Source organism: Protopterus annectens, chromosome 17.part0 (genome assembly GCF_019279795.1).
Source record: "Protopterus annectens isolate FY-2018-M chromosome 17.part0, PAN1.0, whole genome shotgun sequence".
NCBI classification, from domain to species: domain Eukaryota; kingdom Metazoa; phylum Chordata; order Ceratodontiformes; family Protopteridae; genus Protopterus; species Protopterus annectens.
The window spans coordinates 786,740,619-786,758,921 of record NC_056751.1 but is presented as its reverse complement, the minus strand read 5'-3'; the positions used below and the strand labels follow the sequence as shown (position 1 = coordinate 786,758,921).

Here is an 18,303-nt window from a genome sequence, read left to right as displayed (position 1 = left end):
TCTTCTGTACTTAATGGATTACCACCTATGTGGTAATTTGTGGGCACTTTGTTTTGCCAAAGGGATGACTATACACTTTTGGCGTTTAGCTTGAGGCCATGGCTCTGGCACCAGTTGTCTGTTTCTATGAGGCCCTTTTGGAGGATGCTTGTGTCGGCTGGAGAGTCGATTATGGTGCCCAGTTTGCAGTCATCTGCGAACTTGGTCAGCCACAGTCCTTCCGTGTTGGCCTGTACCTCCGAGAAATATATACCGAACAAGCGAGGTCCCAGGACTGAGCCTTGTGGGATGCCACTTGTAACTGGTTTGGAGTCTGACATGGCTCCAGCAATTCTAACCATGTGGGTTCTGTCCTTGAGCCAGTTTGCAACCCATCTAGTGACATAGGGGTTTATATTTAAGCTGGTGAGCTTATCTATAATGCCCGAGTGGGGTATTGTATCAAAGGCTTTTGCGAGGTCCAGGTAGGCTGTGTGGGCCACCTTCCCCTCATCAATGGCCTTGGTCACTGTTTCAAAGAAATCGCCCCAGGTTTAAGAGGCAGGATCTGCCCTTAACAAAGCCGAACTGGGTAGGATCCAGTGTCTGTAGGTCCCCAATATCTTTATTTATGAGGTCCATGATGATCCTTTCCATAGCTTTGCAGACCAAGCTAGTCAGGCTTATGGGGCGATAGTTTCCAGGATCCGTTGAGACACCACCTTTGTGGAGCAGGATCACTGTTGCTGTACACCACTCTTTGTGTACATATCCTGTAGTAAGGCTGAGACGGAACAGTAGTTTTATGTTTGGGTTTAGCTCTTCTTGGAGTTCATGTAGGAAGCAGCCCGGGAGACCATCCGGTCCCATTGATGCTGTGTTTTTTGCTTTGGAGAGGGCAGCTCTTACCTGAGCATCAATTTTGTATAAGTTGGAAGACAGCATGTTAAGTTTTGTCTTCATTTTCTACATCATGTTTGGTTGCTGATGAAGGCTTTGCTGAAACCGGTACAACCATGTTGGTGTACGGTTATGTTTTTTTGCTGTCTTGAAGTCTGAAATAAAATAACTATCACCTGTGTCATGGAGTGCTGGCTCTTTTTTTCACTATGGATTGGCCCACCCAGAACTTAGACCTACACCAGATAGAAAAACCCCAGTGTGACTTAATGAGGGCTTTGCACATGAGCTGCCCTTGCAATCTGACAGAGTTAGGTGATCTTTGCACGGAAAAGTGGCCAAATAATGCTAAGCCAAGATGTGCCATGCTGATAGACACCTTCACAAGAAGAGTGAATGCTGTAAGTCACTTAAAAGATGCTTCAACAAAGTATCATTTTAAGGGTGTGCACACGTTTGCAACCACCATATTGTACATATTGCAGTCATTATATTTTACACCTAACACATTTGTTTGTTTATTGATTGGATTGCACAGGTCATATGTCACATGAAAGGTGGGTAACATATTTGAATGCATTATTGTGATCTCATCTTATATATTACAAGAACATAGCATGTTAACAGGGTTGTGTACACTTATCATATCCACTGTAAGCTTAGAAGGTTGGTGGTGTAACAGGCATTGTGTGACCATGAATTTACTGCTGGTTTGGAGGTCTGACACTCAAATGTATGTCATTAATCAGTGATATCACTCCTCAGATCATCCCAGTTATGTATCATAGAAACACAGGGGTTATGAGAAACAGAGCAAACATATGAGCCAGACATCTACACATCCTGCAAGGATCTGTACAGTTGTGAGGTATGTTCTGTATACTTGTCACTGTGCTATATAGGCGAACAGCAATGATGTGTACATGGGTGCAGTCTGTGCCCGAGGAAGGACCATCACCTACTAACACTAATCACGTATCCCATAGCTCTGTATTGTTACTTACATGTAGTAAAACTGGCTGCAATGTATGATGTTGAGGGCCGTGTGTCATGCATGTCACCATTTGAGTAATGTGAGGTCTATGTAACAGATTTGTGCCACCTCACCTGTAAATGTGTGTGTGTGTGTGTGTGTGTGTGTGTGTGTGTGTGTGTGTGTGTGTGTGTGTGTGTGTGTGTGTGTGTGTGTGCATGTACCAGCCATCCTTAAAGTGTAGGTATTAATGTACATATGTTGTCTTCCCCTCACAAGAGGCGATAGGGTTGGGGTCCTTCCCACTTGGAAACTGATGTCATTATCTCTGCAGACTCTGGCAATGATGATAGGAATAGTGAGGTACAGGTGTGGTTGTCAGGGGCTGCAATTGTGCCATTGATTGGCATACCACTCTTGTCCACACCATCCTCACACACAGTGACAATGCTTATTCATACCCCCAAACCAGTGGCCACAGATGATGGACAGTTGGCAGATGGTGGCATTGAACAGGCTAGTGTAGTGACTATGGCAGGTGTGAGTGTAGACACTGGCCATAACCTGAGTGCAGGTGAGTTCTCACACAGGTGGATGGACAGGGGTGCTTGCAGGAGGACCGTTGCTTGTCAAGCCGCTGTCGCAAGTGCCACAGCAGGAGTCACCAGACGCATGTTTTGGGCTAAAATGGATTCACAGGCACATAGTGAATACCACACCAGACAAATACTCAGGGTGGTGGATGCAACTCTTCCTGATTTACGTGGCGACATACACAACCTTATTGAGGCCACATGCCAAAATACTTGAGCTCATGAATAGATGGTGGGGTGAGACCTTAGCAATCCTTGACTATGGCATGTCTGTGCTAGAGCATGTGGTGGGAGATGGGCATCATACATGGGGACGCAGGTCAGCACTAACAACAGCTGAAAGTCTATGGGACTGTGCACCTTCACACTCCTGTAGTGGCAGTGACACCAACACTACCAAAGGAGGGTTGCTGTCCACATCACACCAGAGCAAGCCATGGGTATGAGGTCCTGTTTGGTCCCATCAGGGGCACAGATCCAGTAGACAGCAATCACCATCAGGAAGCAGTACCACATCTGGCCTTGGGCCTGGTGGTGCCAGTGATACCCCTGGCAGGACCAGTTCCCGTGTCTATCGCTGGAGACAGTGAAATGGACACCCTGGGGTCCACAGCTATCCAATGTACCCCTGTGTAGGGCAGCCACATGGCATGATTGTGTGCATACATACATACACACACACATCTGTATCACAGGCAGGTCACCTCCAGACACACACACAGCATCTCTGCACAGCCCATCTATTGGATAACCCTCCAAACACACACACATGATGCCAACCATATGGCCCAGCCTAGGCGTCTGGCAAACTCACACCACACCCTGTGCATATGATGATATCTGTGCCACATCCCTGTCATCCATACCATCGATGTTGGGACATGCTAATATGGGTCTGATGCACAGGGTGAATATAGTACAGTGTAGCTATGCAATACTATGTAAAGTGCTGTTTGCTTGCATTTGCTATGGGTACACATACAAGTGTATGTATATTATTAGCTAGGATGCATTATTGCTGCTAGTACCATTGACTGAATGTAGTCTGACATGCTGTATTCTGTTTGTGTTCAAGGTGTCTGTGTGTCTGCAGGCTATGGCCCTGCAGACATTACCAAGAGGGAGTATGGCAGAGTGGGACTACACTGACCGTGTCATAGGCAAGGTACAGCTTTATATGTACATGTACCAGGTGTGTATGCATGCAACAGTGTGTGAGGAACATTGTTGTCAGTGTGACCTTGCACACATACCCCTTGTCACCGACAGGTAGCCTTCAGACATGTCAGGTCAGTGTTTTGTAGTACCACAAGTTCCTACATACAGAACAGGTTACTGCAGTACTGTCACCAGGTCCCTCACAAGTGTAACCATTACATTAACTGCAAGAGATTCACCTGTCAACACCTGTTGGCCCTGCCATTTCTTTCCCATATACTCAACCCTGATGCAGTTGATGAGGGCATGCATGATACTGTGCATGACAGGTTTGTGGTACGCATTCCTGAGTTCACTGGGAGGAATAGGGATACAAAATGGTATATCCTTTGCATACACACAGTAAGGACTGACACAGGGGATGTGCACACAGTAACATTAACACAGTTGGCAAAAGACAGATTAGTAAACCTACATTTCCACCTTAATGTACTGTACTACTACATACACATGACATGTCCCACATAGATTATATGCATGGGACATACAACACTACCTCTTACAGCATATAATGTTCTGAATGCCTTCATGGATGATGAGATAACACACCAGGAATAGGATGTGGAGTCATGTATTGCTCCTACAAGCCTGGGCAAGTGATAGTGTAGCAGATCTTGTATCAGCATAATGCTTCAGTCAGGTATGATATTTGATGCTGGTGTGTGTGTCACTACACTCATTGTGGCTGATTTGGCAATGATATCACATACATGGGCATTGTTAAGGGACACAAACCACATATAGGTTGCAAACATCTGGATATTCCATAGACATCTGTACAGAGGACTGGTATGGCCTGCACAATAATGGTTTAACATGCTGCATGTGAGGTAGATGACATTACCACGCAATATATAGTAATGCCATTGGGAGGTTGTAAACAGGCATGGATGGTACACAAATCAAAATGGTATCAGCCAAACAGGATATGAGCTTCACCCAAAGACACACACACTTGCCAGTATTGGGATTAGGACCTCTACCTATCTAGTTATTTCTACTATAGCATTCCAGAGTTATCAGATGTGCCACGGAGCTTATATGATTTCACCTCGTCCCAATGTACTTCTATGGTGAATGACATTAGCAGGCCTAGTAAAGTAGGGTGATAGGAAGTTTACAGGGTGGTACATAACTCAGAATGGTATAACCCACACAGTATATGATTATCACATAAACTGTTGCCAGTATTGAGATTAGAACCCCTACATATCTAGTTATTACTACTATAGTGTTACACAGTTATCTGATGTGCCATGGATCTTACATGATTTCTCCTAGTCCCAAAGTACTTCTAATGTGAATGACATCAGCAGACCTAGTAAAGTGGGGTGATGGGAAATTTACAGGGTGGTACACAACTCAAAATTGTATAACCCACACAGCATATGATTCTCACACAAACACACACATAATTGCCAGTATTGAGATTAGAACCCAACCTATCTAGTTATTGCTACTATAGTGTTACGCAGTTATCAGATGCAGCATGGAGCTTACATGATTTCACCTACTCCCAACATACTTCTAAGGTGAATTACATCAGCAGGCCTAGTAAAGTAGGGTAATGGGAAGTTTACAGGGTGGTACACAACTCAAAATGGTATAAGCCACACAGTATATGATATGCACTCTCCAGCTAAGACTGGACTAACTGGTCAAGAGGAGAAGGGTCAACACCTGCAACACACCACATGGAACACATACCCCTCCAGAACACCGACTATCACACTTCTGACATACAAACAATAACCACACACCCACCTTCACAGAGGCACTCAATAGACATTTACCCAAACAGTGGAAACCACCAAGACCGACACACACTAAACCACCACAACACAGCACAAACCACAGGACACATATCTCACCTACACAGTGTGCCCCTTAACCTAAGCCCCAATGGCTAACCACCTTGCCCAATACAGTAATCATAGGTGACTCAATAGTGAGGCACACAGATGTCCCAATCAATAGGCTGAACATGGAGGAGGTAACAGTCAGCTGTCTATCAGGTGCCAGAATCCAACACATAACACACCCAGTCAGGTTACTCCACAACAACTTCAAGCATCACTCTGTCATTGTCCATGTGTGTGTGAATGACCTGAGATGCACCTCCATGGACTATATGAAAAGAGATATGGTGGAGCTCTCAGATTATATGACCCAGGCAGGTATGACACTAGCCCTGAGCAGTATACTACTGTCACCCAAAATGATACCACAGTACAAACAACAAATGATTGACTTCAACAATTTGGATTAAGTGTCTGGTGTCACTCTCATGGGAACCTGTATCTGTCTGCTTGGGATGACATGATTGACAAACTGAAATGGCTTGCCAGACATGGCCAGCATCTGTCAGCCCTGGGTTTCCAGGTACTGGCTAAGTGTCTTGCCACCCCTATAGTACCTTTTTAGGTGGTGTTCCAAATGAAATTGCCACCATAACAGCTATGCATATATGCAATCTGAGGGTCATGCTGCTCAACACTAGACATCTACATCCTGAGATGCAGCCACTCGAAGCACTCTTCACAATGGAGAACATTGACATTTCTGCTGTAACGGAGGCCTGGTTTACAGCAGCAGACAGCACCCCTGTACTACCAGCCTATAACTCATTCCATACCTGTCAGCCCCAAAACATGGAGCACAGCTCCAAAGGCGGTGGTGTCTCCATATTAATAATGGATATGAACACATCCAGAATAGTATCCCAGCATAATGCATCTGAGATACTTCAGGTACAACTGACATTGGGTAATAGTGCAATCCAAGTCATAGGCTGCTATAGGTCCCCATCCATGTCCTAGACTCTCAATCCACATTCCTCAATACCCTGGAATCTATCAAGGTCCAACCCAACACTCTCATAGTAGGAGAGTTCAACCACCCCTCCATCAATTGGGAAAGATACTCAAGCACCAATACACTTGCCCAATGCTTCCTATGGTTCATCAGTTCCAATGCCCTGGACCAGCTCATTCTGACATCCAGTAGAGGAAGCAGCATCCTTGACCTGTGTTGATTACTAACATATGGGACTATTGCTTGACAACAGTAGTCAATTGCTACCTGGTCAGATCCAACATAAGAGTAATCACCATGGAAATCCATGTCTCACCCACACCCCCGACAAAGGTAACTACCTTGAAAAACTTCTTCAAAGTTGACTTTGGACTCATAACAACAGAGGTGGCTAACATCACAGCACCCATGCCAAAGCAAAATACCTGCATGACTGCCAAATCATACAAATGCACTGTACAAACATGTACATCAATGCATGGAACTAGCCATACCCAATAGAACCATGACACTCTCCTCCAAACACTGGAGGAAAATCTGGTGGTCCCCTGCCATTAATAACCTGTACAACAGAAGGAAGAAACTATTGCAAAAAAAGGTGACCAGATGGCTTAGTGGTTAAGGTCTTCGCCTCCCATGCACAAGGTACAATGTTCAATCCTGACCTCCGACCAATGCCTGTTTGGAGTTTGCATGTTCTCCCTGTGTCTCCATGGGGATTCTCACATGTCCAAAAAACATGCTAAGTGTTTTCATCTCAAACTTACTAATGAATGGAGCTGTGGGCAGCAGCACAGACTCTACATGGTTTCCTATAGGGGGAAGAGTTGTACAGACCAATCACTCTGGGCATCTACTGTGGTGTGTAGTATCCTCAAGATAGGAGAACACAGATCCAACAGTGTAAAATATGGCTCTAGGTGATTCGATCATGTTGACTAATGTCACCAAAAATGGGCATGGGTAGTTACCGGTGATAAGTGGTTGAGGACCCAGACTACTCTCACCCATGCCAGGGACCCTTGCTAACAGTGGGAGGGGTAGATGTGCCTCTATTGGCCAGTGTGTGCCCACCATAAAGCCCAGCAGCCCTGGCTACTAGCTGGCCGGTGTCTAGTTGCCCAGCCTGGGTTACCTGGGATAGCTCTGTTGAGCAAAAGCTGGACATAAAACCAATCAACCTGCCAAACATGAACTGAGAACTGCTATGCTTAATTTAGGTTCACTGACAGGATGCAGCTTGGAAGTGGAATACATGATGATATGGAGTAGGCTAGACATCCTATGTATCCAAGAGACAAGATGGAAGAGCAGTGCAGCAAAGCCACTTGGCTTGGGATTCAGACTCTACTACTCAGGTGGGGGACAGACTAGAAATGGTGTAGGAATTGTGGTGAGAGAGGCTTCAGAAGACAGTGAGAGATATCATCAGAATTAATAACAGACTCATGGCACTCCAACTCCAGTGTAATGATAGGGCAGTATTCATAATCTCAGCATATGCTCCAGAGCAGGGTTGTGATAGTGAGGAAAAGAATGCATTCAGACAGCAGTTGCAGGACCTACTAGATAAAGCAGGACAACATGAATTTGTGTTGATAATGGGTGACTTGAATGCACATATCGGGACAGACAGAACAGGATATGAGGACTGCCTGGATCCACATGGGTGAGGTAACAGGAATAAAGAAGAAGAAGCCATTCTAGACTTCTCTTGGGCAAATGGCTTGATAGTAGCCAACACATGGTTCAGAAAGAGAGACAGTCACAAGATCACATACAAGAGTAGCCAACATGCAACTCAGGTATACTTACTCCTAGTAAGGAAAAAGGACTGGGGTAGAATCCATGATTGCAAAGTCATCCCCAGTGAAACAGTCAGGCCACAGCATAAACCATTAGTTGCCACAATCAGCTGCAAGCTGTGGTTAGAGAAGGCTCTAAGGTCAACAGAGACCAGTCTGAAGACCTGGAAGTTGACTGGAGAGAAAGTACATCAGTTCAAGGAATGACTCAGGGCTCTAGCACTCCAAGAAGAGGAGGAAATAGGTGGAGTTGAAGAAGAGTGGCAGCGCCTAAAAACAGCATGTGTTAGGACTACAGAAAATATATGTGGCCAAGCCAGGTATGGAAATAAGGTACATAAGGAAAGCTGGTGGTGGAATGCAGAAGTCCAGGAAGTCATCAAAAGGAAGGGGTGCAGGAAGAAATGGGAGAAAGAAAAGACTGATCTGGCTAGGAAGGAGTATTGGTTGGCTAAAAAAGAAGCTAAGAAAGAAGCTGCAATAACAAAGAATAGGGCATCAGAGGCACTCTACCAACTTCAGGAAAGTGACTGAGTAAGGGGCACAAAGAAACTATATCAGGTTGCAAGGCAAAAACAGAGAGATAAAGAAGATAGTCAGCCACCCTTCATATGGGATGCCAACAAAAACCTGCTTACCACTCCACAGGACATCAAAGGCAGATGGAAGGAGCATTTCCAGCAGCTTCTGAATGAAGAAACCCCCACAGAAGCTGTACTGCCTCAGAAACAGCCTACAATTAGAGAAGAAAAGGAGCCCACCTTAGAAGAAGTAAGAACAGCACTAAGGAAGATGAAGTCAGGGAAAGCAGCAGGCTCAGATGAGGTGACAGCAGATATGATAAAGATGCTGGGTGAGATAGGGGAGAAATGGCTCCTGAGGATACTAATACCAGTGTGGAGAGAAAGGCATATCCCATATGACTGGAGAATAAACATACTTGTGCCAGTGTACAAGAAAAAAGGGGGACATCCACAACTGTGGGCAGTACAGAGGGATCAAACTCCTACCACACTGCATGAAAGTTCCGGAGAGAGTGATTGATAAATGGATACAGAGAGTAGTAGAATGTAAGATGGGAGATGAACAGTTCAGATCAGATCAGGATGCAGCACAATTGACCCGATGTTTGCATTGAGACAGATACTTGAAAAGAAGCTAGGAATGAGGACAGAGTCGACTGGGCATTCCTAGACTTGGAGAACTCATATGACAAGGTCCCAAATAAGCTACTCTGGGCAGTACTGTGGTGGTTTGAATTCCTGGAAACATTGGTAGAATTAGTGCAGGCTATGTTCAAGGAGCCAGTGACTCAAGTATGAACATTGTTCGGCCTCACAGAGGGGATCCCAGTGGGAGTGGATGTACATCAGGGTTCAGCTCTGAGCCCACTGCTGTTCATACTGGTGATGGACTACATTAGCAAACAGGTTGGAGGGGACAGATCAACAAAGCTGCTGTATGCAGATGATGTAGCGGTACAGGCAGACTCTGAGCTAGAACTTCAGCAAAGGATTGGAGAATGGAATTCAAATCTGAAGGCACATGGGATGAAACTAAGCACAGATAAGACAGTGGTAGTGGCAGCAAATTGGGGAAATCAGAAGAAGCTGTGAATAGAGATAGAAGGGAAGATAGTGGCATAGGTAAACACCTTCAAGTATCTGGGAGGGGTGGCTGAGGAGAAGGGTAGTATGAATGAAGAGGTCAGAGCTAGAATCAGTGGGGCTGCAGCCAACTGGCATAGAGTATCAGGTGTAGTCTATGACAGAAGAATGCCAAAGAAGCTGAAAAACATGGTGTACAAGACAGTGGTGCAACCAGTACTATTGTATGGTAGAGAAACCTGGGCAGTAAAGGCAGAGCAGATGAAGAAGCTAGAGGTGATGGAAATGAAGTGCCTGAGAAAGGTGGTAGAATGCACACTGTGGGACAGAAGAAGAAATGAGGACATAAGAGCAGAAGCCAAAGTAGCTCCAATTGCAGAAAAAATCAAAGAGAACAGATTACAGTGGTTCAGGCACATGTGTAGAAAAGCATAAGACAATCTGGTGAGGATGGTTTGGGACAGACAGGAAGAAGGTAAGGGGAAACAAAGACCTCCAGCAAAGAGGTGGATGGATTGTGTGAAAGAAGATCTGTGACAATCAGGCATGAATGTTGAAGAAGGCAGGAGTGTGACACTGAATCGAGAGAGTTGGCAACATTTAACATGATACCCCAACCCCAATTAGAAAAAATGGGAAAAAGGGGGCTGATGATGATGAAAATGTGGAGTCCCAAGAGTGGTAAAACTCCCTTATTCGCCTCAACAAAAACTTGAGATCCCTCATGAAATCATCTAAAGCCACCTATGACAGCAGAATTGTTGCAAACACTGACAACAATCACACATCCTTTGTTAGTTAAATCAAGAACCTCCACGCCAATAGCCATAAGTGCTCTGAGTTACTGCACAATGCTCCATCCTATAATGAGCCAACATATATTGCCAACATTCTTGCCAACACATTCAGTGCCAGCTTTACCTCTCTCTCTCCCCTAGGGGAACAATCAGAATGCCAGGAGAATGCCAGGCATACAGGATTACTGCCTCCCTGGTTACACCTGCATTGTCCATGAGCAAGAATACAGCTTCCATGGGACCTCACATTATCCCTGGCTGTGTTCTACATGAACTACAAAGATACCTGGCACCACATCTGTGTGCCCTGTTCAGTCACAGCCTCACCTCAGGCTTTGTCCCTCCCAAATGCGCACTGCTACAGTCATCCCTCTCCATAAAGGTGTGCCAACTACAGACCCTGGGAATTATCAGTCCATTAGCCTGACGACTCTGATATGTACAGCTATGGAGTGCATCATCAGGGATCTGATTGACAAACATATAGATAATCTCTTAACTCTGGACCCCACACAGTTTGGCTTTGTGAAAGGGAAATCATGCCTGCTCAACCTAGTTGACTTTTTGAGTCAGTCACCAGGGCTCTGTATGACAGTAAGGCACTGTATACAGCCTACATCAATCTGGCCAAGGCTCTTGATTTCATTCCTCAGTCAGGAATTATGGATGAACCCACCAAACTAGGCATCAACCCCTATATTACTGGGCGGTTGCAAACTGGCTCACAGATAAAACACACAGTGTGAAGTAACGAGCTCCAAGTCAGACTGCCAACCAGTCATGAGTGAAGTCCCACAGGGATCAGTCCTGGGTACTCTCCTGTTCAGGATCTAGTTCTCAGGAGTCCAAGCCAATGCAAAGGAACTCTGGCTGACCAAGTTCACAGACAGCTACAAGCAGGGAGCCATCATTAACTCCACAAGTGATGCAGACATCCTACAGACAGGCCTCACTGAGACCATTGACTGGCGTGGACACCATGGCCTGAAGCTCAACACCACAAAATGCATCATCAGCACCTTTGGTAAAATCTCAGTTCCCACAAAGTACCACATCAATGGGAGCCCACTGAACACTGTAGGTATTAGAGATCTGGGGACATGTTGACAGAAACCTCTCCTTTAACCAACACATTGCCACTGTGGTCAGGAAATCCTTCTATGTGGCACAACTCTTTACCAAGGGTTTTGCATCCAGAAGAAAGAGGTCATTGTCTCTGTGTACTCTTCTCTCAGTAGACCAATCATCAAGTATAATGGCCCATTTGGCATGTGCCTCACTAGACACGTGCAACAGCTGGAGAGGCCACAGAAGTATCTCACAATGAGGATCCTAGGCATTAAACATATGTCCTAAACAGACAGACTCAAAAGACTCCAGCTATTCTCTGTCTCATATCACTTACTTAGAGGCAATCTCTGCTTGACTTGCAAAGCCATGTCTGACCCAGCTCTTTCACAAATGCTACATCTAAAGACATCACAACCTCTCTACACCACACACTGCAGGGACCTTGACCTCATTACCACAATCAACACAACATGCTGGAGAGACAGGTTCCTCACCCAGAGACTACACATGTCCTGGAATAGACTTCCCATACCTGTCAAGCAAAGCACCTAGATGACCCTGTTGCAGAGAGATCTTGATGAGTGGATGGGTAATAGAAAGTTCACCCCAGTGATCACTCCAGTGGCTCTACTTGATGGGGGCACTGGGAGCTAACATTGGGTAGCAAAATGGCAGGGCACTTCTATGTCATAAGCTTGTATGGTCTAGGCTTGTAACAGCTCCTGGGCCATTAGCCTAATACACACCTATGAACCTATAAAGGGAGTGTTATCGGCATGACTGATAAAGTAGGCCAGTGGGTGGGTAACTTATCAAAATACTTCTTCCTACAAATATACACACCCACACACACATGCCAGATCTGAGAGTAGAACCCCTGCCTATCTAGTTATTTGTACAATAGTATTACACAGTTATCACACATGCTACAGAGCTTACTGGGCTGATAATTGGCCAAAGGTGGTGATAAGGAGAATGACATCAACATGACTGATAAAGTATGCCAGTGTGTAGGAAACTTATAAAAGTACTTCTTCCTACAAACATACACACTTATACACCCACATTTGCCAGATTTGAGAGAAAACCCCCTGCCTATCTAGTTATTTTTACTATAGTGTTACACATTTATCGCATACACTACAGAGCTTACTGGGCTGACAACTGGCCAAAGCTGCTGATAAGGGGAATGACATCAGCAAGAGTGATAAAGTAGGACTCTGGGAAGTTTTGTGGGTGGGAATGGCCTAAAACTGATTCACCTAGAAAGAAACACACACACCCTCACTCTCACATACACATCTATCACACACACACACACACACAGATGCCAGTATTGAAATTAGAGCCCCTACCTGTCTAGTTATTTGTGATATAGTGTTATGCAGTTATCACATGCGCTACAGAGCTTATAGGGGTGATCAGTGTCCAATGGTACTTCTAAGGTGAATGAAAGCAGCAGATCTTGTAAAGTAGGGCGATGTGAAGTGTACTGAGTGGGAAGACTCTCCTAATACTTGGACCTATGAAGACACACACACCCACACACACACACACACACACACACACACACACACACACACACACACACACACACACACACACACACACACACACACACACACACACACAGGTGATGTGATATTATAAACTCAACCTCAGTATTGTTACACCATGGGGCTCACCTTTTATGCTTTTATGCTGGCATGTAAAACTGTTTACAACTGGTATGCCACTGTCCACAGCAGGTCATCACTCTATGTCATTCAGGGTATCCGTGTGTGTAACTCACTCTGTGTCCCCCTGTATCTCCCTCTGTATCACTGTCTGTCTCTCAGTTCCCCACATGTATGTGTGTGTATGCTTGACATATGTTATCTGTTGCCCATATATATGTGTGTGCATCTCACGCAACAGATGCAGTTATATCACATATGGGCCACATAGAGCTAGCTGAAGGTAATCCTGTCTGATGTGTGTGTGTGAGGACAGTCGAGGTGTACATAGCTGTCTGTATGCATGGACATATATACACAATACAGTCATATATTCCAATGTGGGTTCCATCATGTCCTGTGATTCTCTAAGCTTAGAGGCATGCCCAGTGTGACCTTCTATAGTTAGGGTGGGACTCCATTCCAGAGATAGGTGTACTCCAGTCCAGGGTTTTGTGTGCTACAGCCATACCTCTCAGGAGTACACAGGACTTTCCTTAGGGTACTTGTTTTGTTTAGTAGACATTTTCTGACATATCTGTAGTCTGAAACTGCAATGTATTGTGCCATTACCTAGTGCCAGACATCCTCATATCATCACAGTGCTTTACCAGAGGATTACTAGTTGTATGATGCATAGACCAATATTATAAGGGTAGCTATGTACATTCTTGCCCAACAAGGCCATTTGTGAGGTGTGGCTACAGCCAGTTGAGTAATGATGAGCTGTGTAAACAGTCCAGCAACCTGGTGATATACTGGCTGGGGATCTCCTGCTTGTGTGGTATCTTTCTAACCTGACATGTCAAATCCTTGCTTGTGCATACCTCTGACCTGTACATTTTTTGGCAGGATATCCAGGTGTTTGCCTAGAGGTTTCAACCTTTCTACGTAAACTTGTGTTTTTATGGCACGTTAGTTACATATAATAAAAGTGATGTTGCAAAATAATACAAACATTACTGTTTCAGAATACATAACCTTCAGACCACTCCCACTACTGCAAACCCTTCACCCTACCAACTGTCTCTGTATGTAAGGGTGATATTTGCAACACATGCCTATCATTGTGTCTTTGTTCCACTTTTATTTCTGTCCTTGTCCACACATCTTGCTGTCAGAGGTTGGGAGTTATGGGTGTGGGTACAGAGTGCATTCAACTGTGCAGAGATGTCCATTATTTGTAAAAGCAAACATAAGTAAAAGGATTATTGAGAATGACCACTGGCAACAGTACCACAAAGCACTTGTATACACACAAGCCTTGGCACCTCTGCTACACATCCTTCAATATGTCACTAATATGTGTAGTATATTCCACATAGCACTATGACTTCCAGGTATGTCAGTGGCAAAGCAGTGGGTGTCACTGACATGCATAACAGTTGGCACTGCAGTTATCTGCACATAGTCCTGTCAAAGACAGTACTGTACCTATGACAGTACAAGACAACTGCCAGGAGAACATGCTGGCCAAATCCAGACAGTATTAACCACACATATGCATAGCTCATTGACCCCTGCATATTGTGGACAGGCAACATGTTTTCATGTATACTGGTACAGCCCTGCCAATGTGTGCTATCCTGCTATTTTCATGCAAACATATATGTTACTGTATTTGTGTGGGTATATGGGGGGGCACACCTGTCAACTGTACACATTTGCACAGACTGTGCTGATATTTGCTTTACATTTTGGTTCCATTTACCATACTATTGTGCCCTGTCTTGGGGACTGGAGGCATATCAATAAAGAGCCCAGGTCAGATTGTACCGGCATACTTTTGAGTTTCAGACTCCTTACCCTTCATAGCCTTACTGCAACTGTGGATCATGCTGTGCTATCACTGTATGTGTCTGTAGGGGGCTAATTCAACATTGCTGCCATTTGTGTGCCTTTACCAGACATGTATCTGTGGTTTTCTACAGCTGACTTGCTGTGTGGGTGGGAAGGGTGGTTATGGGACCCCCACCCTGACATCCATGCCTGTGACCTATGACCCTCCAGTTAGTTGTCCCCACCCATATACTGCAGTGGGATTTGCCACCTTGAGTACTACTGCATAGTGTGTGGAGGCCAGTTTTGGCTAGATATTTCTTGGTGTCCCACATAGCTGTCAGTTGTGTGCTGCTATCCCAGTAGGCCACCCCATTCCCTTGCATGCATGCATCATTACCATAGATATGCTAGGAGAACTTACTATTCCATTAATTTATTGTTAAGAAGACTGACTTACCTTGTGCTTGCAGCAGTTGTGAGGACGGTGCTTGAGGGCCACCTATGTTGGATGCACACAATACACTGCCTATACATGGTAAGTTACAGGTAATGTGATGTGTGTGTCATCCATTTTACTGTGTGTGCGAGTCAGAGAGAGGCATCAATCCCTGGGGTCCCTACAGTGTCAGCGTGTGTGTGCTATGCGTTGCCTCTTTGCCAAGGTGTGAGCATACTGGGCACGCCTCTGTCTGCCTACAGGAGCAGGCTCAGGGGCCTCCTCCTCCTCTGAGTCCCTCTGTGCCTGTGGGGACCTTGGCAATGGTGCTGAGCTGTGTGGCCCTTCCCCGTGCTGTTCCTGCTGCAGCTGTTTCTGCAAGATCATATTGTGTAGCATGGCACATATTATGAACATGTGTGCACATGTGGCTGGAGAGTACTACAAGGCGCTAGCAGATATGTCAAAGCAGCAGAACCATGACCTGAGCATCCCAAACACATTTTCTATAATGATTCTGGTTTGTGCATGTGCCTCATTATGGCATTGTTGAGTGGGTGTGTGTGCATTTCTGATGGGTATCATCATCCATGGCTCTAGTACATAGTTAGCATCCCCCACCAGATGGCCGTACAGGATGTCCCCACTGGCAAATGCCTGGTACAGCTGTGATGAATGCCAGATGTGGGAGTCGTGATAGCTTCCAGGATTGCCAGCACACTCATTCATGATAATGCTTTGGGCATTGCACACAACCTGGAAGTTGATGGAGGGGGAGCCCTAGTGGTTTATGTAGACCCTACCCTGTTCACTGGGTGGTGCTTTGATGTGCATGCAGTCTATCACACCCAGTACCTCCGGGTATTCTGATACATGGTGGAAGAGATGCATATTGCTGATCCTCTCCTCATGGGTGTTGGGGAAGTAAATCTTCTCACTGGCTTGTTGTAGGATGGTATCCAGGAACTGGTGGAGTACTCAGGATGCAGATGCCTGTGAGACCCCCATAATGTCCCCAGGAGGTCTTTGGAAAGTACCTGTAGCTAGTATCCTTAAGGCTACACATACCTTGGTATCCACTGGGATGGCTTCCCCTCTGTTGGCTCTGGGTCTGAGTTGAGGCCGACACAGCTTGATGATTTGCTGAAGTATGTCTCTGTCTACCCTGTAGCACTCTATCTCCAGATCATGTAGCCCCTGGTAAGTTACCCTGGATCTGAACACTCTTCTCCTCCTCCTCGGTCTGTGGTGGTTGTCAGCATTATCCTCTTCACTGTCCTCAGCCTCTAGCACATACTAATGGATCAAAGCAATGGCAGCCCCTAACATTTTTTTCTGCTAAAATTCCCCCATATGTGTACACCAGTGGTGCAGAGTTTGTGGGAAAACCAGACTGAAAGGTGTTTGCGTAGTTTATACTGTTGTGCTGCAGCTGCTGCATGTATGATTGGCTGACTATGATGCATTCCACCTGCTAGCTATGTTATTTGTATTTGATTGCTTTTATTCTGCTATTTCCATTTTTTTTCTTTTTTCCCCTTCCCATTTCTGCTCCTTTTAATCCCCGAGGTGCGCCGCTCAAACCCGGTGCCCAAATGTAAACAGTCCTGCTATTTCCGGGTGTTTTTTTTTTTTTGTAGACCTGATGTGTGCCACGCAAACCCATTTAGCCAAGGTAAACAATGAGAAATGACCCTCCCCTGGACACGAACATGCTTTTCATTTCATGGAATAAGTCAATACAGCCTCAGACACCCCCTCTCCCTTGCTAACTGTGCTTAGCTAATCTCAAATGTGAGCCGTGGAGCTCCAATGTGCTTACACCAAGCATGACACACGCCCTTTTCATGTCAGCTGCTTCTCCTGCTTACACTGCTGAGTTATAGCTCCTACACTGTTAGGTATAGTTTGGCACTTGTCTTCTTTTTGTGATTCAGTAAATTTCCCTCATTAGCATACCCCACTGCCTTGCTCATGGAACGCATCATCATGGAACTTATAAACAAAGACATTGGTAATCTCCAAACTCTGGATCCCACCCAGTTCGGGTTTGTAAAAGGCAGATCATGTCTCCTAAACCTGATAGACTTCTTTGAAGCAGTCACCAAAGCTGTAGACAAGGTTAAGGTGTTCACACAGCCTATCTAGATCTTGCCAAGGCTTTTGACACCATCCCCCACTCTGGAATTATAGATAAACTCACTAAACTAGGTATAAATCCCTATGTTACAAGATGGGTTGCCAACTGGCTCACTGACAGAACCCACACTGTGAAAGTAGCAGACTCCAAATCTGACTTCAGACCAGTGACAAGTGGAGTACCACAGGGTTCAGTCCTGGGTCCTCTCCTGTTTGGTATCTACTTCTCTGAAGTACAGGCTAACACAAAAGATCTTTGGCTAATGAAGTTTGCAGATCACTGCAAACTAGGAGCCATAATCAAACCTCCTAATGATGTGGACATCCTACAAAAGGGCCTCACTGAGACAGATGCCTGGTGTCAAAGCCATGGCCTCAAGCTCAATGCTAAAAAGTGCATTGTCATCCCCTTCGGTAAAAACTCTGTACCCATGAACTACAACATAGGCGGTAGTATACTTAACACCAAAAGTG

General features: G+C 45.3%; 1 protein-coding gene across 1 annotated transcript in view; it reads right to left on the bottom strand.

Moving 5' to 3' along the window:
- The window catches only part of LOC122791513 (proline-rich extensin-like protein EPR1), a 28,928-nt gene extending 27,986 nt beyond the window's left edge, over positions 1-942 (bottom strand). The window contains exon 1 of the mRNA XM_044059256.1: positions 889-942. Coding sequence (XP_043915191.1) covers positions 889-942 — 54 coding nt within the window. The remainder of the gene's footprint in view (positions 1-888) is intronic.
- Positions 943-18,303: the final 17,361 nt, after the last annotated feature.